Here is a 23,064-nt window from a genome sequence, read left to right on the forward strand (position 1 = left end):
CTGCCTCGGTCATCCATTACCGCAGCGCGCACGTTGATCGTTCGGTACGGCAGTTTATTAAAAAATATGTTCGAACCGCAGGACGGCGAGCACAAGTACGGCCCAAGCTACCCCAGAACTGACATCGAAGTCACCGGTGAACAGATCGCGTCGGGAGTGCCAGGGGCTCTGCAAGTGCGACGAGGTAGCGAGCCGGCCCTCAACCAGCTCCCAGTGGGACCACCAGCTCCGTCCGAACACACGAAACGGTGGAGTGCCGCACCTTTAATTTTAGAACCTCCGACCATCGTATACGGCAACAGCGACTGGAACGAAGATGCGAAAGAAGAAGAAGAAACCAACCCGGGCTTCAGGAGAGTGGCGAGGGACGGAAGCAATCGGTTGTCGATGCAGTTTTTGGGCGACGGAGCTGGGTAAATCGTCACTTTCTAAATTTAAATCCGGTGTTAATGTGGACTTGCAGGTATCGATGGGCGGAAGCTGCGGAAAGAGCGGCACAGTCAAGGGCGAGCACATCACTACCCAGAGAAAGTAAAAGAAAGGAGCCTTTAGGCCAAGCGAATAACTCAACTAGTCCTCTACCTTCGTCGGGTGATAATTCAAAGTAAGATTTTTTTAACGGATGTGAATCTTGAAGAGTAAAACTCTCACGTTTCAGTGCGGAGCTTATAATAATACGTAACGAACCTGGACCACTTGGTATCCACGTAGTTCCAGATTATGATAGGTTAGGTAAAGATCGGGGTTTGCTGGTGCAAGGGATTGAGCCAGGGAAAAGGATAGATCGTGATGGGAGATTGGCCATTTATGACAGAATCATTGAGATCAACGGGGAAAATCTACTGAATATGCCATTTCAAAGGTAATTTTCGTTTTACCGAAGGTGAATTTGCTCTATCTGAGTTCTAATCTAGGGTGCAAGATATTTTCAAACTTTACCTTACTTCGCCAGAATTAAGACTGAAAGTTATCAAGAACACCGGTTTGGAGAGCCTTCGGAAGCCTCCAACTCCAGTCTATCCGAGGTTTCCAGAAGACAAAGAGAACGTTTCCATGGTGGAATGCGAACAGAAACGTGAGTTTTCACATATTGTATCTTGGACGACAAACAGTGTCAATTTTCAGAAAGTACAAATACTAAAGTAGCTACGGTATCACCGACTAAGAAAGTTCCGGCCATTTCCAAAAATCTGAAGTCTCTGCTTACAGCAAACACTAGAAAGATAGGTAGAAAAATCGAGATAGATTTAGTCAAAGGCCCACACGGGTTAGGGTTTAGCATTACGACCAGGGACAATCCTGCCGGTGGGAATTGTCCGATCTACATCAAAAACATTATTCCGAAGGGGGCGGCAGTCGAAGATGGCCGTCTCAAGATCGGGGATAGGCTGTTGGAAGTGAACGGAATCGAAATGACCGGAAAAAGCCAAGCCGAAGCTGTTGCAGTTTTGCGAAACGCTCCACCCGGTGGTACCGTTAGAATCGTGGTGTCAAGACAAGAAGACGTAATCGACAACACTTTACCGCGAATAATCGTAAGTGTTTTTCCGTTTGTGATCGAGTAAGTTTCCATTGCTTGAGCACACTGTAGAATTGGATGAATTATTTAATGACACTGTATCAAATTAGTATTGTTATCACGCAGGATTCTGAACAAGAAAAAGAAGTGGAGCAACAAACGGAGGCTGTTAATGGTAACGATGTACCACCTAACATTCCTCCGTTACCCCAGAGCCACCTGCAAGCTCTTCAAAACAGAGCCGCCGAAAAAAATGGTTCAGTAGCTAAAATCATTTCACAGTTCCAAGAGGCCGCAAGCATCAACAATGTAATTTAGTTTTTTATTAGTAATTCACTTTTACTAACCGCTTGAGTAGACATTTTGTCCCAGTGCGCCACTAAAAACGTTGTGCTTTTTACTTTCACAAATTGGCTTTTTGGTGTTGTGTGAGGATTATTCTCGTTGAGTAGCAACACGTAACGATACGATATTTTAGCCTCCGGAAAAGTCCGACGATAACATGATATTCCCCTGGAAACACCGTGAAATCTTGACGTTGAACATACCGGTGCACGATTCGGAAAAGGCCGGATTGGGTATCAGTGTGAAGGGTAAAACCAGCGGTTCTCAAGATCTGGGCATATTCATCAAGAGTGTGATACACGGAGGTGCGGCGTCACGCGACAAACGTTTACGTACCAACGACCAGTTGCTCAACGTGAACGGCATATCGCTGTTGCAACAGTCGAACAGCGACGCCATGGAAACTCTTCGCAAAGCGATGTTGCACACCGAGGGGCCGGTACCTGGAAACATCACGCTCACCATAGCCAGAAGGGCGTCCTCGCCCGGTGCCAACAGAAGCTACAGCAGCAGAGGTTCAGATCCCAACTTGCTCAACAGCTCCTCGTCAGGGGAACTGTACCACTCGAGCGATACTGATCCCTCGCACAGTAACAACTCTGGAGCGAGCGGCAGTTCCACCAATACTGTGATCTTCAACCCCAATCAGAACGGACTAGATCCCAAACAAGTCCAAAACGTGTCCCAGATGCACACGTGGAACCCAGTCCTGGACCGTTTGACCGGAAACAACAAACAACTGAGGAACGAAAGCTACTACAAGGTTTGTGTCGGTGTTGCCGGTGAACTCGAATTACAGTTGAATTTTAGGCAACTCACGACACTTGGAGTAACAGCATGTTGGCAGCTACGACGAACAATTCCTACGGGAACTTGACCAGCACGACTCTCAACTTGGCCCCAGCCGAGCCGATCCTGATCGAGGACGAGTACGGTTCGAGGGTACTGACGCACCAAAACTCTCGGTTAGTTGAGTACTCCTATTTGAGATTCTCACGTTAGTCATTGTTATTTTCAGAATTAATGTGCACATGACGAATAAAATGAATCTGACGAACGGGAGCATTCCCGAGAACAGGAACGAACACGAACCTGACGGAAAAGCCACAGTTTCCGAAAATAAAAATACTGATTCGAATTCGCAGACGCCAACCCAAGGCAATGACGCCACGTACGCCAGCCAGTTGTCACTGGAGAACCCCCAAGGGTTTTCGAGGGACGCTTTCGGGAGACAGAGCATGTCGGAGAAGCGCCACGCCACCTTGGACGCCAAAAATACGGACACGTATCAAAGGACGAAGAAACTACGGGAAGAAAGAAAAAGTAAGGAGGGTAACAGTAAGTTGTGTGTTGTGTGCTAACATTTTTATTCGTATTTCCGTTTTGCTTGTTGTGCTAATTGATTGTTTTTCATCCATCGAATAGCTAACTTAGTCAGAGTTGGGTCAGTGGAGTCGGTAATAAGTGTTAATCGCTCGTCAGAACACCCGGAATGTAAGCATAACCCATTTTTATTTTGTCATTTTTTAAATGTCTGTTTCTCGGTTGTTTGAGTGGCTCGCAGTTTTTTAATTGTCGATGATTTTATGACAGATGCGGACAAACTGGGCCAGCTAGGACCTTCGCTTGGAATGAAGAAGTCTTCTAGTCTCGAATCGCTTCAAACAATGGTTCAAGAAGTAAGCTAGAGAATATTTTTCTACTCTGTGAACTAAAAAATATATTGTGTCGTTTCTGCAGATACAGATGCAAGAAGAGTGCGATCCTGCGTACAGTTACCGAGGTCCTTCTGGAGCTCTAAAAGTGATACGTGGGAGAGGTTGCGAAGAAAGTTTCAGAGCTGCTGTCGACAAACACATCGTAGATCCGAATCATCAAACTGAAATAAGTAATTGTTCATGTGGAGAGAATTTTTTCAGAACTGATTTGTTTGATTTTAAGGTGCCAAAAAACATTGGTTGTTGGACGGGCCAACGGAAAACGAAAGAGAAATCGACGGTTTCAATAACGTGAGGGGAGCACCGAGACAGTCGTCGCTTAACGCAGCGCTGGACGGTAAACACAAAGGCGGCAAAAAGAAACCGAGTTTATTAAAAGGAATCGGTTCGATGTTTCGCTTTGGTAAACACAGAAAAATGGAATTTAACAATATGGAAGTGCAGCATTATCATCACAGCAATGAGTTCGACGCAAACGTTAACAGTCAGCCACCTGCAGTGCCAGAAATGGAACAAACAAATCAACACGAAAGTCAGAATAGTCAGCCTGAAAGGTTGCAAGATCAGCAGCAGCAACAGAATCAACGCGTGCAACAAATGATTCAACAACAGCAGCAGCAGCAACAACAACAAAGAGAACCGCTGTATCAGAGACACGGGTTTGTGCATCGGCATGCAGAACAAGTGCAAGTCATACCGGAGAACTCGGTGGCGCCCCCGATCAAATATCGAAATCACATGGGTGCTGATCAGGGGCAGAGAAGAGTTGATCGAAAAATGCAGGATCACAGAATGAGACACACTTACTATCTGTCGGACGAAAGAGAAGCTTTGTACGAACAACGACAGCCTCAACAAGTAATTGAACCTTCACTGTCGGTGCGAAATTATAATTAAAAATGTTCTTGTAGAGTAATAATTATGGAGAGTACGGTGGCAGGCCCGGTAGTCGGTCTGGCATCACAGAGTCTGTACCTTTCACCCATTACGTGAACTATAACGAGCTGCAGAATCACTTAAGGTAAAAACAGAACAATGTTTTGAGGTTATGGATGATAAAGGGGCCTCTCAATGTCTGTCTTATGACTGTGTTATGCACATTTCATTTGTTACTAACACTGATTTGTTGCATGACAATAACAGATCAGTCTGTTTATATGTATTTTAATGTTAAATTTATTTGTTCATGTGATTTTCGTTGTCATTGTCATAATTGTATTTTGTCCAAGCAGCCGTAAAGATCCACTATCTGACAGTCAGATAGTTCAGATGCGTCTGCAAGTTCAACAGCAAAGGTTAAAGGTGGAGGAAGAAAGGTATGCACTTTTTTCCGTTTACACGCTGTCCTCGAGCTTAGCGTTTACTAACAACTTAAAATTGCATGCAGGCTTGCAGGTGGAATGCTATCCTTTTACGTTAACCCATCCTCTGTGACATGAATTAAAATAATTGGATTATTTACGATGCGAAATGGTTTATTTACGGCCCGTTTTGTATCGCGGCCGCCTTTTACGTTTAATCGGCTAATAAATGTTGCATTGGAATCTTGATGTCGCCGTTTTGTGCAACCGAATAATATGTAGAAAGACGCGTATCAGCTGCACAATTCACGACATTGAAGAGTAAAAGCTTTGAACGTGATACAAAATGGCTGTAAAGAATTGGTACCTACGTGCAGTAAAATCATGAGTAATTTCATATACGACTGGGGTACAGTCAATAGTGAATAGCCATAATTCTTTTTAGCCATTGAAAGGAGCAGTAACTGGCTTGTCATTACATTTTTGATTATTCTAGAATGGCACGTTTCGTTATTGTCTGAAATTTTACAAATTGTTGCATGCTATTAATTTGTAGTAGATACACCGACTACAAACGCAATTCACAAGTTTTGATTAAACCAAGCGAGATCGCTGTAAATTGTGGTAGTTGTATGTGCCTGGTGAGCTTTAAGTTAGTGGTATTTTGCAAGCGCTCGACAATAATTCGATTATTCTCTGGTGCATAGTCGGAAGCAGCATCAGTACCACTCACAACGTCAAACCAGGACCGACAACCAATTACGACCCGTTTCAAACTTCTACGAATACGAAAGTATCCAATCGATGTTGAACAATCGATCGGCCAGACCGAATCCACCAGTACCTCACACCAACAACCAACCGGTGATGTACCAAGACGTCAACTCGAATTCTTTACCGAGACAGGGGCAGCAACAACCGCAACCAGTGCAAGGTCGTCATCCTAACAGGAATCAACATAGGGGACCTTTTGTTACACACGTGACTATAGGCGATAGCCAACAGAACGGTACTAAAGTATAGTCGTAAAGATGATTATTGTGCTCATATTTTCACTTTGGGTGTTGAAACCGGTTTTTGTGATTGCAATCAGTATTATATGAAACTGTTTCAACGCCCGGTCCATTTTAATATAACTAGAGTATTATTTTTATTCTGTATATATTGTCTTTATATTTTATATTGTAAATATTTATAATATGTATAAATAAAAAATAAATTTTATACAACGTAAACTTTTTGTTTGTTAATACGTAGTAGCTAACTATTACACCTTTTCCAGCTGTATTGGAGAAAAAGTCATTCAGATTGGTATTTTAATAGTAAACTCGGTACAGGTTGCAAAGACACACTTGTCATTTGCAACAGCATTTTTTTCATATTTCTGAACCAAATAAAGGCACAAAGGGACCAGAAAATCATAGTTTGGGTTGAATATTTTCCATATAAGTACAGTTTTAAAGTAATTTCAAATGACTAATGCCATAAAAGCGCTGTTGCAAATGACAAGTGTGTCTTTGCAACCTGTACCGAGTTTAGTTTATTTAATGAGTTCGTGCGTAAATTGGGCCTTTTTTGGCACGAGTGGGCCATTTTAAAACGCGAGTGAAACGAGCCCAATTTACACACGAACGAGTTGAATACAATGTTTTTTTGTTCGACGGCCCCCTTAAAGGTTCCAAATCGCTTAAAATCTTTAAGATTAGCTTGACGTTTCTTTTTGACAAGTTGTGACATTATCAAAATCCGTTCACACAGGAGAAAATTCTCAAATTCTGACAATGTCGAACAAAAAAAACTGTTTTCATATTGCGTCATTTATATTCAAAAACCACAATTTTTGGATTTTAAAATTAAAATTGTAAGGGAATTTTAAAAACGCCACAGAAAAACTACCTCTTCCACCCAAACATGTGGCTCATAAATTATGTTCTGCAAGGTCCTTGACTCGAGGGTGATTTTTAAGAGTCCCACAGGCGAGACAGGGGCAGTGTGGCTTGTCAGCTGGAACCGACGGGCTGTCCAAGGTACGAGTACGAGAGTGACGGCACGACGGCAGGTGAATAATTGTGGCCCGGAAGTGATGTAGTGAATTAGGCTAGTGATAGCCGGTAATAGATACAGTTAGCAGGTGTGTTGGTAACTGGGTGATAGCAGGTTTGGGCAACCTGGGCTATAAATCAGTACCTCAATGCGTAAAACCTCGAGCAGATACTATGGTGTGATTCCTGAGTACCGGATGTCCGGGTGGGGCACCTTTGGCTCATGACACGGCTGGGCCGTTGACCGGGCGCGTCTTGTAGGGACGGCTGGCGGTAGCAACCAAATGCACCGATCATACGTTGCGGGTCAAACGGTTATGAGGTCATCCCGGTCTCCAGGTACTGAGGGGGCATTGTAACGTATGGAAGGGAGCTGTCGCGCTCTCACGCTGGCATTGGCGGCCTTCTTCTGTGGAGGCTGCGGGTGGGCTGTGCACCCCAAACTGCACACGGGGCCGTTACAGGTGCTACCAGAATATCCAACGCAACCCCGGAATGTAGCGCTTTGAAGACGACGCCCGTGGTGGGAGCTCCTCATCAGGATAGAAGTTAAGGGGAGGAATCCCCCGGATGAGTCACTTTAAGCCCTTGATTCGCGACAGATGTGTCAGGTGTTTATCATTTACATGTTTCTACCGTCCCAATTGAGCAACCCGAGTCCGGACCTGTGCTTTACCGTTTGAATGACTGGATGAGGTGGAGGTGAGTCCGATTGTAGATTATCGTACGACTGTAGCTGAGATTGTCTAATTTAACGTGTACCGATGAGTCTGATCGATTAATTATCAAATATTGAGGGGATAACGCCCTTGGGCAAAAACCAAGTCTTACAAAATTTTAAAATATTCCTCAAAACAAAAGTTTGTTTACATTGTCTTGTTTTTATTATATTTTAAAACATACAATACTAAATAGGTATAGTCGGTAGTAATATAACGAGTGACATGGACATTGCCGATTATAGGTATTTCGACTGAATTTTACGAGTTGCTATGATTTTGGAAATATAACTCGTGCTACGCTTCGCTTCGCACTCGTTATATTTCCAAATATCATAGCAACGAGTTAAAATTCAGGAGAAATATAATCCGCACATGTCCATGTCAAGAGTAGTATTTTACATGAGAATTTAACCAACCAGAACCACAGACATTTACGAAACGGTATTTATTGTCATTAACATAGGTATTTATAACATTACGTATTAGCAGTACCATCTATTTGCTTCCATTTTGGCAATTTTTATAATGACAAATTTAAACTGTCAAAAGCGAATTTGTTGATTTGGTGACAATTGATGAGTTATATTCATATATTATAAGAGTTAGATGCAGAATAATCGCCTATTTATTTTGTACCTACAGAATAATCAAAAAAGCTCGCTCGTAATTGGCTGTTATTCAGTCCAGTTCTTAACGTTAATTGGTTCTTGACACTTGCGTTGAATTCTCCATGTAATACCCCAAGTCAGTAAAATGAAAGCTTATATTTTTAATTATAAAATTCATGTGCATGATAATATGTAAAGTGGGTACAGGTTGCAAAGACACACTTGTCATTTGCAACAGCATTTTTTCAATATTTCTGAACCAAATAAAGGCACAAAGGGACCAGAAAATCATAGTTTGGATTGAATATTTTCCATATAAGTACAGTTTTAAAGTAATTTCAAATGACTAATGTCTTTGCAACCTGTACCCACTTTATACACTGTCGCGAGCAAAAAATTCTGGTCGTTAATGACATTTCAAAATTTGGTTAGATTGTCGCAAATTAAAAAATTTCCCTGCCTGAATGACCATGTCAACAAAGTGTCAAAAAATTAGAAAAAAATGATATCTATACATAAAGTTGACTCAAGTTGCAAAAAACCAAATTAGTCGTTTGAAATTACTTTAAAACTGTACTTATATGGAAAATATTCAACCCAAACTATGATTTTCTGGTCCCTTTCTGCCCTTATCTGGTTCAAAAATATGAAAAAACTGCTGTTGCAAATGACAAGTGTTTTTTTGCAACTTGAATCAACATTACATTATGATTTTGACGACCAGTTTTTTTTTGCTCGCGACAGTACTATGGCGGACAATAAATTTAGGCCGGCAAATTTCTGACATTTCAAAAAAGTCAATGCAAGCGACCATTTATTGTCATTATGACTGATGTGTCAGTTTGTCAAACTGAAGGTTTTCAAGCTGTTTGGCGTTTCCTTCGCCTTTTTCGTAACTTACAGATCATGACGCACTAGCATAACTGATTGTAGTGGCACTTCTCTCTGATGCACGCTTCTTTTCCCAATTTTAATTTTGATTATCGCTGTCACGATGACAAGAATGACAAAAATCGAAAATGGGGTTAGTTGAACATAATGCCAGCTTCACATTTTGATGTCAACTCAATGACAGGCCGGCCTAAATTTATTGTCCGCCATAGTACCTGTTGATATAAAACAACATGAAGATTCAATTAATCTAACAGATACGTTTTTTTAGTAGTTGTCCGTTTCGTCTAAAATTTTTGTTAGACAAGGATATTTTACTGACTTGGGGTAGGTACTACATGAACTTTAGGTAGAGTCCGCACACTTTAAGGAGAACACGTTGAGTCATCCAAATCTGTCCGTGAAGTTTTGTCCAGTGGCGTATCACTTGCGTTCAGAAATTTACGCAAATACGTTTTTATTTGAATGATTGTGATACCGATTTTATCAATACTAACCTCGCTCAAATAAAGAAATAAAAATTATGTAGTTCTGAAAAAGAACTGATTTTAATGCAATAGAAAACAACCTTGAAATCACGAAACAACGAAACGAACACTGGCAAAGCAGATCACGAATGAACGTACAATTACGGCCACGGAATTTTGGCCGTCACTTGACATTCCAGTGAGTTGAGATGTAAAGCGGCCCTAATGTATTCGTAACCTCACTTTCTGTTGTTACAAGACTTGTCATTTTGATGCTGACTGACTTACAAGAAAACGCGCTTCCTCATTTTGTGCAATCTTGGATCAGGGATATTATCTGTACTTTATTGAAATAAGGTATTGGCAGCACGTTCACAACTATTTGAATGAAGTATGACACTGACAAATTTTTGGATGTCAATTCCAAAAGTCACTCATAATGACAATAAAGCATGGACTACATCAATTTTTTTTGAATTGACATGAAAGTGACGGCCAAAATTCCATGGCCGCAATTGTACGCCTCTGACGCCGCATGGCCGGTAAGCGGTTCTACCTTCCCACCCCAGAAATCGAAAAATGGACTCGACCAACGTAGTTGCGTCTGCCGCGCAACTTTATTGGTGTGTTCTCCCTAAAGTGTTGGCACTCTATTATTAAATTACTCTAAATCCGGCTTTATTGAAATTGTCATAAATGAATGATGAAAATGTGTCAAATTGTCAATATGATCGATGACATAATATCAAGTTGGTAAGTTGGTATCGCGACAAAAGCGCGCCGCAAAAAGAGCGCGCGACAAAAGAGCGTGCGACATAAGAGCGCGGCGACATAAAAGCGCGGCGACATAAGAGCGCGACGACATAAGAGCGCGGCGACAAAAGAGCGTGACCACAAAAGAAGGTAAATACAGGTTGACTTTGCCTTTGCTTTTCTTAAGGCAATAATTAATTTCTGAAAATTTTCCTTACCCTTTAGTTATACTAAGGCTAGGGCCACACTACAGACTAAATAATCGGCCGATAATTTAGTCCTATTGGGTAGCTTCCGCGCCCACCAGGTAAACTAAACTGTTTTCGATCAATCTGTCGGCCGACTACAATCGCTTTAGTGTGCGCACTCACATAAGTCCTCATACTTATTAAGCAACCAACTAAACTGTCGGCCGATGAAAAGTCTGTAGTGTGGCCCTAGCCTAAGACTTGGCGCGACCTTGAAACACAACAAGAGAGAAAAAAAAAAGGCATTTGCACCAGGTTTGAATGGTGGGACACGATCTAGGAGGACGCCCTGAGGCTGTCTAGCCAGAAAAAACGCGAAAATTCCAGAAGTAGTTAAAGTGAACAATTACCAAATAATCCTGTACATTTTGTATTGGCACAAATGCCAATGCTGGCAGGTGGCGCAACATGAGTGCAAATTCAGGATTTGCAGCATAAGATGCTTGGAGTCCTGCAGATTGGACATGCCGATAAATTGCCTGCGAAAAATGGAAAAAGCAACCTCCTCCGTAAATACATTGACTGCTGCTTTTTCAAAATCCTGTCTTGTCACAGTGTTTATTTGTCTCACGCTATTTTGTCGCGGCTCTCTTTTGTCGCGCGCTCATTTGTCGCGCGCTCAAATGTCGCGCGCTCAAATGTCGTAGATTCTATTAAGTTAATATGTAGTTTTTATTTATTTATTTTCTATTTTTTATTAATTAAAACCTCGTTCTATTCCATTTGTCTGATTTTTAAAACATCTTGAATCTTGAATGTTTTGTCGGTAAATCTGACATTCACATTTTCAAAATTGACAACAATCAAATTAAGGTTATTAATACATAAAGGTCGTTTTAGAATGTATGACAGCACGATGACACTACACCTTTTCCAATTGTAGTTCAGAAAGTAAGAGATTAATTTCAGAAAATATCAAATGTAGTTCAGATTAGTAAGATGTATTGTAGAATGTGCTAATTGTATTTCAGAAAAATTAAATGAATTTCAGAAAAGGTGAATTGTATTTCAGAAAATATCATTTGTATTTCAGAAAATAATAATAAAATTAAAACATACGCAACAACTGATCTTCGGGTTCTACAAGTTAGAAGTATTGGCGTTGTCGAACGAAGACTTCTTTACTTGGAACAAATTTTATGTACATAGATTTGGCAAAAGACAGAATTGTTCTCCTCGGTAATACACAAATATGATGCGTTCTGAAATGCAAATGATACTTTCTGATTTACAAATGATATTTTCTGAATTTCATATACTTAACGTTTTCTGAAATACAATTTACCGATCTGAAATACAATTTACGATTTCTGAAATACAATTTACTAATCTGAAATACAATTGACGATTTCCGAAATACAATTGGAAAAGGTGTAGTGTCCGAGAGGTTTTACGGCCACCAAGTGTAAATAATGCTCTATTTCAACAAGATAACGCGCGGCAGCACATTACCAATATTTGTAGGTATAGACTTCCTAGATGACTCTCAGGTGGATTTACTTCCCTGGCCTCCGAGATCTCCTGATATATCCCCAATCGAGCACTTGTGGGACTTAATGGGTCGAAGATTGACCAATTTGCACAACCCTTCAATGACTTTGGCTACACTCAAACATGAAATTCAAGTTGCCTGGGATTCGGTTCCCCAAGAGGAGATTAACCATCTGATTAGAAGTATACCTCGGAGTGTATAGGATCTCGAGGCGGTCTAACGCAATACTGAGAGAACTTTTTAACATATGGACCAATGTTACTGAAACTTTCATCATTTTATCTTTAGTTAACACCTAATTTCTGTACCAAGTTTCATCAAAATATATTCACTATTTCTAGGTGTTGCATTTTCCATGATAAGCAGTACCTATACAGGATGGTCCCGATGTAACCTGCCAAAAAAATTCTGGGTCATTAGAAGGATCTAACAAGTCCAAACCCATTTTCATTAGGTCCAAAATAATGGGGATAAATTAACCCCTATCCACATCCATTCGACGCTGCTGACCACAAAAATACGTACCTACTCAGGAATTAATTGTTGGTGTTTGAAGGATGTATCTAAGCAACATAGGTAGGTACCTGAATCGTTTATGACAAATCTCAAATCTGACAAACTAAATCAAATTAATGACATTTATTGAAAACGCTGTACACTGTGTGCGTTAATTCACCAGCTTATTTAGATACAAAAGCTGATTTTGTAGACTGAGATGAATGAGTAATCAATAAATAAAGTGGTGTTCCTAAATGTGTAAATAAATGTAGAGGTAGTGTGTGCAAAATTGTGGAAGAACTGTGTAAGAAGAGTATCGTCTTAATTGTGATTAAATAGCCAAAATAATGTATTGAATACATTTATTTACACTTTACATATTCGTACTTTCAACTCTAACTGAGCATATCTACTAGCTAATGAAAAGTAAACTAGACAAAAAAATTATTTTATAATAAATGTTCTGTGTGCCTTCCGTTGGCATTTAAGCACATTTGAGTACGCCGATACCAATTTTCATAAACATAATTCAGCATTTCTGGGTTTTTACGAATCTGGTTCGCGGCGTCTGTTACGCGTTTCTGGAGGTGGCCTTTTGTAATTATTTCAACTTTGTATACCAAATCTTTCGTGTGGCCCCAAAAATTAAAATCCAGAGGGGTTAAATGGAGGATCGGGGACGCCATCGTATTGGAATCAGTCAGAACCAACCTCACATAAATGCAGATGTAGATGTAGCTCCACAACAGTACAACGGGACGGAAGGACTTCTTCAGGAAAACGCTCGCCTATGGTCGCCTTGCCGGTCTTGAATTACCACGTGTTTCGCCATAGCTCGTACTTACCTATAATATGTAGTTATTTGTATATCAAGGCTATTCTTTAACGTACGGAGAGAAAAATTGTCGCCGAGGTCGCTTGCGGGTGAGGCAGACAATCTCGAGGAAGTTAAAGGATTTCGCAGCCAAAGTGTGCACAACATTTTATATGCAACCGAAAATTTGTAATTATAAAATGAACAAGTAAAATTTACTTCACTGTCAATAAGTAGGTATAAAGTCGGTTTAGGTTTACAAATAAAACAATTCATTGTGAAAAAAATTGAAGAAAATTACGATGTTTTAGTATGAAAAATGTTACATACTACGTATACATGCAGCTGTTAGTCCGGACATGGTCCGGACCAAGTGAATCCGAACCAGTAAGTTCGTTCATGTATACGCTCTTTAATCCGAACTATCACATTGATCCGGACAAGCTTTAGCTCGAACTACAGACGTGAGCTAGACGTGTTAGTTCGAATCTAAACAGCATGTACACAGCTTAGCTCGAACGGGCAAAGGTGCTATTCTACCTACCTTTACTAAAAAAAACGCAAGATAAAATTACTGTTATACAGTACAACTTCGATAATCCGGACAGATATAGTTTTGAGCTTCGCCGAATTAGAGAGTTTTCCGGATTAGCGAGGTACATACATTTTTGACTATTTGGGTTAAGAAAAAGTCACGAATTCATCAATGTACAATCTACAGTCGCGAGCAATAAATTTTGGTCGTCAAGGTCATTCTTTGACGCAATCGAAAATGCTACATTGTAAAACAGTCGTAAATGTCATAACCTAACATCATGTTGTATGACATTAATTGTCATTTTGTTCTCATTTTTTTGACACTTTGTTGACATGGGCATAATCAGGCAGGGACATTTTTTAAATTTGTGACAATCTAACCAAATTTTGAAATGACATTGACGACCAAAATTTATTGCTCGCGACAGTACATATGAAAGTCTCTTTTCTTCACTTATGTGCTTGATTAACTCGGGCTGCGCTATCGTTAACCAAACTACAAATTCATGAAAAAAGAATGGCTTCCATAACTAGTTGCACAAATAACTATTTATGCCAGTGTAAAATATGTGATTATTTTTGTTTGTTTTCATTTAATTTAGATTATAAAGTTTCTTGGACTATTTGTTCATCCGTTAAATCACAATCGACATTATCATTTTCACTGAGTGCCCAATCTTTTCTTTTAATACTTGTTAAATTGCTTTAACTGGATCTACCTATAATAAGAAAGAAGAGACTCTTTTATTTCGTTCAGGTCTTCTACCAAGGGAGCGAGAAATTTTCGTTATGATGCCCATAACCAGTGCCAAGTTCTGCATATGTTTTTTTCGTGATTGATTTCCAGGTTCCTTCTAATTGAAAAATGGCATCCTTTAAATTGGAACTTGTCAAAAGTTGCACAATATTGTCATTTTCCTGTGATATTATGTAGTTTAGTAAATCGTTACGGTAAGAATAGCTATTAACATACCTAGCGATGTTATGACTATCATAACTACCGCAAATGTCGGTTTGAAATCCGAGCTCGTAGAGCGAGGATTTTAAGACATCTAAGGTTGTTATGATTCATAACATCCGCGATTTGTTCAATAGTTTACCGGTTTCAGAATAAGCCGAAGAGAATTTAAAACAATTAAATCCCAACACTCGTCTTAAAATAGATTGAGTTGATCGCGTTTGCATGATATATTCGAGTGTCATAGTTACATTTGATTGTTTATACAAACAGACATTTCGCAAAATGAGTTTGAATGATAGTGTTTTACCGGAAAACGTCTTAAATGAAGAAGAACAAGCTTTAAATAGTTTAATACCAGAAAAATCGAAACGCAGGAGGTACTTATCTGAAATCATAGAGACACTCAAACAAGGGCAAGATCTAAATAAGGTTACAAGTGTAAATAAGAGTGATGTTGGCGTATTTTCATGAACTGGTAAGTGCTCGTAGTGTTAGTTCCGTAGCGTATTTATCTTTTTGTTTATAGAGTCGAAGAAATATAGCCCCTCTGCCCCTCATCATTATGGACGTAGGTACTATCGCGGCCAAAATACTTTGGTCGTCACTTTTTGACACTTCAAATGTAAATCAAGTATTAATGTCAATATACATGACAATTTCAAATTATTCTTGTCAAAAATATGGCACCTTCAGTTTTTGATAAATATAGAATCGTCTTACTTGCTTCTGAAGGTTGTCTAAACCGCGACCATGTTGATCTTTTGCTTTTGAACCCTGCCTCCGCAGCTGGGATTTACCCCACCCGTATGACACTGATAGATTAAAATAATTTTGACAGTAGTAAAAAATAAGGTTAAACTTCCTAAAGTTTGCTTTACAATTGAATGTCATTTATGTCACATTGACGACCAAAGTATTTTGGCCGCGATAGTACTACCCGATGCCCCATGCTATGAAGTACAGTTCATTTTTACTATGGCAGAGTTCCGTCTATTTAAGTAATTATTGTTGTTTTTAGTTCCGTCTGTTTGAATTAATAAATGAATAAAGTTAGATATTGTCTTCATTTGTTGATTGTTGTTGACATGTCACTATGGTAATATTACCCTACAGCATAACTGTACTACATAGTACAGTTATGACTCACGTACCTTCCAACTTTTGTGAATGTAAATCAAGGCTTACTATACTGAAACCGGTAAACTCTTTAATGTTTTGATTTGTCCGGATTATGGAGGTAAAAATTGCAAAGTGTCCGAAATGTGGCAGCCGCCGAACTACTGGAGTGTCCGATGTAACGTGTGTCCGAATTATCGAAGTTGTACTGTACCTACTAAGGACAACGTAACATTTTATCTGCCCCGCCCATTTCATTTTCTTAGTTACCAATCAAATAGGTTGTTAAGACGATCTGATTTACACAGTAAAAATTTCTGACATTCGAATTGTCTTAATGACATTTTATTTTTTAGAACCTAAAACAATAATTGTGGACTTGACAGCAAAATTCTAACCTTAACTTTTTTAGGTGGCAAATGTGATGAAAAGTTGTACAGATTGAATCTGGCTTTGATTCTGATTGGTCAATTTTAGTGGGCGGAGCAGATAAAAAGTTATAACGGCAATACTATATGAAATTTGAGGTTAGAATTAATAGCGTCACGTGTGCTGTATTATTATTGTTGTTGTTTTGTTGATACTTCGTGGGCAATTGTAAATGCAATATTGTTGATATGCTTGTTTATTAGTGATTTTGGTGGTAAGTTGGCAACATGATTTTACCAGAACATTATATCCGAACTAAAGAGTGCATATATACGTTGAACTTAAAGTGGACTACGTTAGAACGCATTAGCATAGTCCGAACTAACGGCTGCATGTATACGTAGTAACAGTGACTTAGAGACTGGTGTAACAAGAAGAATGTGAAATCGGTGTCGGAATATGTTGTACTCATATTGTCTTATTTACTGGAAAAATCAAAAATATTCAAGTTTCTGGAGCACGTAAAGTCCATTCAAAAATCAAAAACCACCAACGTCGCATTTTCCTCAATAATTACTATCGGCAACGCTGTCTAGTGTAAAATTTAGTGAGACTTGTAATTTTGAAGTTAAATGTTTATTAAGTGCCTTGTTTTTCTAGGCATGTTTAAGTAAAAATAATAAGAAACAATAAATAAATGAAACGTGTTGCTAATAAAACAATATGAACGAAATTCAAAGCAATTGAATTTTATTTTGAATCAAATAAATGTCATAATTTATACATAGTTACCAACATAGTATGAAAAAATATCTACCGAGGGTTTTTTAATTTTTACCAACCTAAAGCAACAGGTGGTGGTTTTTTGATTTTTGAATGGACTTTATTCTATGTTGAATATACGGGGTATTGATGTAACGAAGTTTCTGAAGTTGGTACCTTTTTTGAAAAAAAAAAAAAACTGTTGGGTATCAGGTGAAAAAGTCTACGCCACGGTAGTGACACGAAACCAACTCAATTTACTTTTAGAAAAAGCTAGTGATGAAAATTATTTACTGTGGAAGGTAGGGATGTTAAGTTCTGTTATGATAAGTATAAGTTGTATCATCTGCCCTTTTTTTAGGTCATTTTAATCATGGGAATATCAAGGGCCATGCAAAGAAACGAATTAACCAAAATGTCTATTGATTCTAAATTGAGTCTAAATTCTAAAAGTTCTGATTTGTATCAAATATTAAAATGACGTTTGCCGTCGTTAAGAGCAACTGCCGCGAAATTGGATATCGCAACCTGTTTTCGGTACTCGAAGTGCTCATTTCGCGTACGATTGCACACAATATAATAGTTACATATTTGTATATCAAGGATGCGAAATCGTACTTTAACGAAACGAGAGAAAAACTGTCGCCGAGGCCGTTTAGCCCGAGGCAGCATTCTCAAGGTCGTCAAAGGATTTCGCAGCTAAGGCGTACTGTGCAATCGAAAATTTATAATTATAAAATGAACACCTAAAACTTCCTTCACTACCAATAACAATAAATGCCTGACAGTTTGTTTCAACGTAAAATATTTTCATTTATCTGCAGTTTTTAAAAGGTGGTAGTACACTCTTCAACATACTTTATCTTCAACAATTTTAACCTTAGAACCTAGACATTTTTGTAAGAGTGTTTAGGGGTTGGAATCTACCACCGGTTTCTTTGTATGATACTATATGAATCATCCTATATACAGGTGTCCCCAAAAAAGAAGACGAGTCCATAACTCCGTTATTTATCGGAATATTTTAATTATCTGTACACCAAATTAAATAGTTTTTAAGAGGCTACAAAATGGCCTAATAAATTCAAGTATAGCTCCATGGGTTTCAAGGGTAAACTGTCAAAATACTTTTTTTCAAACGAGATTACATATTTTTTTTTAGTAATTCTGATAGAGATTTTTATTCTGAAAACAACAATGTATCACAAGTATACACTTAAATACCAAAAATTCACAAAAAAAAAAAATAAAAAAACGCTACTATTGTCTATGTTCTAAGTATTTTGCGCTAAACATTGGCGGCATATCTGCGCAATCCCACATGATATAATTTTAATTTTAATTTTTCCAGCTACCTTAATTTGGTTATTACATTGTAACGCAATGCATTTTGATAGCTTTTCGCTTGGTGCTCGTCATTGGTTTCAAAAGTTAGTGTTATTTTTTTTTATGTGAAGTTATACTTGTGATACATTGTTGTTTTCAGAATTAAAATCTCTATCAGAATTACTAAAAAAAAGTATGTAATCCCATTTGAAAAAAAATATTTTGACAGTTTACTCTTGAAGCCCTTGGAGCTATACGTGAATTTATTAAGCCGTTGTGTAGTCTATTAACAATCATTTAATTTGGTGTATAGATAATTAAAATCGTCCGATAAATAACGGAGTTATGGACTCGTCTTTTTTTTTGGGGACACTCTGTATAAGAGAAAGTAGGCTCGATCCTCCTTGACTGTGCTCCTTGGCTTGATCCTGGTTCCTAGGGGAGTTTTTGAGAGTTAAATTTGCATTGGCAGCCTGGTTGCCACAGACTTTGTGAAGTAAATGCAAGCAAATCTAAATAGTTAACATAATATTTATAATCTATTTTCACTCTAGAAACATTTTGGTAATTAACAATTTTATTTAACACAAATAGTGCCAATTTTGACAATAAAAGTGCAGCCCCAGGGAACCAGGATGAAGCCAACTCTATTTAATATACTCACTTAAAAAATGTAAGGCAGCGAATTCCTTGTTGCAGATGGCTAATTTCTCGCTAATTGATAGATGCTTTTTCCTTTCACAATCAATTTTGGTTTCTGGCGGCATATTTAATTGGACATCTCTCAATTTTACTATGAACTTCAGGCATTTAAAATTACTTTTGAAAATTCTACTTTCACAAAACATGAAAAACGTTTATTTGTTCCCTACTTGTAAACATCAGTTTATCAAGTCACTGTATTCACCTTGAAAATGTCTCTCAATTGGCTAGCATGTAAAATGATACTAGCAAGCATGTAAAATTTTACTGGCTAACCCGTGCTCATGTGAGTGATGTGCGTTTCCAAAGCAATACGTGTAAAGCTCATACGATTTTTTTTCAAATACCGGAATTTTTAATAGTTTGTATAATTATTTACAAGTGAGGAACAAATAATACACGCATGGTAACGGGTTTTACTGGCTTCAGAAGGTATCCTTCTGTCGCCAGTAAAAACCCTTTTTACCATGCTAGTAATGTTAAATACATACTATATTTACCTAAAAGTTTGAATTCTAGGGCGTAATTTATTTTTGTCACGATTATACTTGTTTGTCACATACCGGGTGTAGAATGGATTTTGGTACATACGCACTTTATGTGTAGTTAAAAGCGTAGAGGGTTAAAAGTAAAAATCCTCGGATATTGGCTCCCCTAATCATTTTAGAACAAGACCTTAAATGCAAAAGTTGTAGAGTTTTAAAAATGGTTTCTAATTCTTACTTTTTTTGTTTTTTTAACAACTTCCGGAAGTACACAAGAATGGAAAAAAGAATTCAAGAATTTGTCAAAATATGTAGCAATATAGTCCAATTTTTACCCTTTTGCAATGACGTCATTATCTAGTAACTTCACGTATGTTTGAGCTAGGATCAGAAACAAATTTGAATTGATCATAAATAACTACCTATAATGTTTCAAATGTGTTGACAATTGCTTCGCAAGGTTATGTTTGTAATCAATGTAATAAATGAAAGAAATCATTGAAAGAATATTGTCAAATTGACAGGAGCATACAATAACCTCAAAGTGATCATCAATAAATAAACGTGCCTTTTTTTTGTTTTTGTTTCTGTCGTTTCAATAATGAGAAATCGAGGAAGGAAATCGTGACGTCATCTCAAAAATTGGACTATAGCAGTGAAGTGTAACTGAGGTGACAACCAAACGCGTTTTGTCAATAGATTTTTAATATTTAATTTTTCTTGTCTAACAGACCAGGATATGTTAGTAAATTTAGATACCATTTTTTTTACTCTACAACTTTTGTATTTAATGTTTTGTTGGAAAATAATTAGGGTAGCCAGTATCCGAGGATTTTTACTATTACACGTAAAGTGCCTATGTACTCGTACCAAAATCCATTCTACACCCTGTATATGTGGGCATCACATGTGACGCTTACGGGTTGCGCTGTTGCGCAGTATAATCCTAACCGCTACTCGTATTCCACAAGTATGCTTTTTTTTTGGGGTAATTATCCTTGTAACAACGAGTAACGTGGGATCCTTTATGATTTTGGAAAAAACAGGCAAATTGGGACTGCTTCGCTAAACACATGGGAGAAACTAGTCCATTTCGGGTAACGGTCATTTATTTGCCGCAAGGAAAACCGTGAGTACATGCATGGCCGAAGTTAGCTTGTCGAAGCGGGGGGCAGATTTGAAATGAAAGATGGGGGCCACTACGGGGCTCGACTGGGGTCGCCGTCGTTTTCTAAACGGGGCAGTTTCATGACTGGAAACCAGGCCCGTGTAGGTTCTCGTGTGCCCTTGGTGGAAGACCTCTGTTACATCAACTGTTTTATGTACAATGGCGTTTCACAGGACACAAGCCGGGGGCACTGAACCCATAATGTGTTAGGTGTTGTAGGAACACCGACTTCTGTATTTTTATTTCGAATTTTGTCCACTCAACGTCGTCTATCTATAGCTCTTTTTGTTAAAACGTGTATTAGACACATAAGGCAAATGTCTCCCTCATCCATTCTGAAAACATACATGTCATAGGAAGTCGTAACTATTATTCTTTTATACAAGTGTAAGAGGATTTTAAAAACGCAACAGAAAAATTACCTCGTCCAGCCAAACATGTGGCTCATAAATTATGTTCTGAAAGGTCCTTGACTCGGGGGTGATTTTTACCAGGGGCAAGACAGTGATGCGTGGCAGCTGGAACGGAAAGGAGCTGCTCGAGACGTAGGGGTACGAGAGTGACGTCAGGTGAATAATTGTGGCCCGGAAGTGGTGTAGTGAATTAGGCTAGTGATAGCCGGTAATAGTTTGGGCAACCTGGGCTATGAATCAGTACCTTAATGCGTAAAACCTCCCTATACCATGGTATGATTCCTGAGCACCGGATGTCCGGGTGGGGCACCTTTGGCTCATGACACGGCTAGGCCGTTGACCGGGCGCGTCTTGTAGGGACGGCTGGTGGTGGCAACCAAATGCACCGATCATACGTTGCTGGTCAAACGGTTATCAGGTCATCCCGGTCCCCAGGTAGTCAGGGGGCATAGTAACGTATGGAAGGGAGTTATCGCGCTCTCACGCTGGCCGTGGCGGTCTTCTTCTGTGGAGGCTGCGGGTGGGCTGTGATCGAGTAATTATCAAATATTGAGGGGATAACGCCCTTGGGCAAAAACCAAGTCTTACACAAGTCAATTGAAAAATTGATCATTTCAGGATTTTAGAGTAATGTAGGTACTGGAACAGAATTTCATACGAAGAGAATGCAGACGATCTGTTCTCCCGTTAAATATTCAAGTTAGGTTGTAAAAACAAGATAAAACAATAAATTGTTTTTTCCGTTGACCGCTTGTTAATTTCAATATTAATGAATTATTTGGTCTAAAATATAGTGTATTAATGGACCTCATTAATACACTATTTTTCATTAATCAACGATTCTTGCGATTTTGACGTTTTGATGATATTTTGATGTATAAACAACCTCGAACATGTATTGTTTGCACTTACCAACACTGCAGGAGGTAGTGCAGAAGGGTTTTCTATATTTTATAGCTCCATAACTGCACAATTACGAATTCACTTTTTCAAAAGCCGACCTTTTTGGTTATAATTCGCAAGTCATATTTTTCAAAAGTAACTCTAGGTTTTCTTAGCAACCTTGATTTTTACGTGAAATTGAATGTGAATGGAGTTGACGTCTTCTGACACTCTTTGTGGTAAAATGAATAGAAAGTGAGGACAAAAAAGGGTGAAGGTCTTTTATAAGGTTTCATCTTTATCGAAAAAGATGAAATTGGTTTTGATTTGGCTTTAATTTGATATTTTGTCCCAAGAAAAAAGTTCGGGCCATTAATAATCTCAACTATTAAAGGCACTCATTCGTTACACTCGTTCGTGCTTTAAACAGTTTCAATTATTAATCGCCTTCATTAACCAACTAGTTTATTAAATAACTATTTATTATTATTTTGGATTCGTTTCAATTGTTCACCAGAAATCCAAGTTATTACAGGCATTTTTCAATAAAAGATATTTTGCGTACCTCACAAGTGTGTTTTATTTTGCAGCACTCTTCCAACTGGAACCCTCATCGATTGCATGACGAACCTTTTCCGCCAAAAGAAAAACACAACGTAGGGCCCTTCGCTTCGATGACGATCACCACCACACTTGTGTCAGTTTTGCGCAGGTTCAAATATTTGGCGGAAAGAAGTAATGTATTAGATCATCACACCACGGATGTTATGAATCATAACAACCTAAGATGTCTTAAAATCCGAGCTCGTAGACCGAGGATTTCAAACCGAGATCTGCGATAGTTATGATTGTCATAACATCGCTAGGTATGTTACTTTTAGTGATTCTGTAATAATTAAATAAAGATGTAAATATCAATTTACAG

At 38.6% G+C, this 23,064-nt stretch overlaps 1 protein-coding gene across 14 annotated transcripts in view; it reads left to right on the forward strand.

The window, feature by feature from the left end:
• baz (bazooka) overlaps positions 1–23,064 on the forward strand; it is an 84,646-nt gene that overhangs the window by 40,128 nt on the left and 21,454 nt on the right. For 6 of the 14 annotated variants that reach the window (XM_069042455.1, XM_069042447.1, XM_069042450.1 and 3 more), the window contains 16 exons: positions 82–413; positions 464–604; positions 659–862; positions 915–1,075; positions 1,126–1,535; positions 1,646–1,828; positions 1,998–2,627; positions 2,675–2,829; positions 2,883–3,202; positions 3,290–3,358; positions 3,458–3,543; positions 3,605–3,752; positions 3,806–4,440; positions 4,494–4,603; positions 4,812–4,898; positions 5,591–6,118. In XM_069042455.1, coding sequence (XP_068898556.1) covers positions 82–413; positions 464–604; positions 659–862; positions 915–1,075; positions 1,126–1,535; positions 1,646–1,828; positions 1,998–2,627; positions 2,675–2,829; positions 2,883–3,202; positions 3,290–3,358; positions 3,458–3,543; positions 3,605–3,752; positions 3,806–4,440; positions 4,494–4,603; positions 4,812–4,898; positions 5,591–5,906 — 3,987 coding nt within the window. In that variant the 3' untranslated portion in view covers positions 5,907–6,118. Of the gene's footprint in view, positions 1–81; positions 414–463; positions 605–658; positions 863–914; positions 1,076–1,125; positions 1,536–1,645; positions 1,829–1,997; positions 2,628–2,674; positions 2,830–2,882; positions 3,203–3,289; positions 3,359–3,457; positions 3,544–3,604; positions 3,753–3,805; positions 4,441–4,493; positions 4,604–4,811; positions 4,899–5,590; positions 6,119–22,729; positions 23,006–23,064 lie in introns of those variants that run through there. The other 8 variants (XM_069042459.1, XM_069042452.1, XR_011157925.1 and 5 more) reach the window with 6 other exon arrangements.

Source organism: Tenebrio molitor, chromosome 3 (genome assembly GCF_963966145.1).
Source record: "Tenebrio molitor chromosome 3, icTenMoli1.1, whole genome shotgun sequence".
NCBI classification, from domain to species: Eukaryota; Metazoa; Arthropoda; class Insecta; order Coleoptera; family Tenebrionidae; genus Tenebrio; species Tenebrio molitor.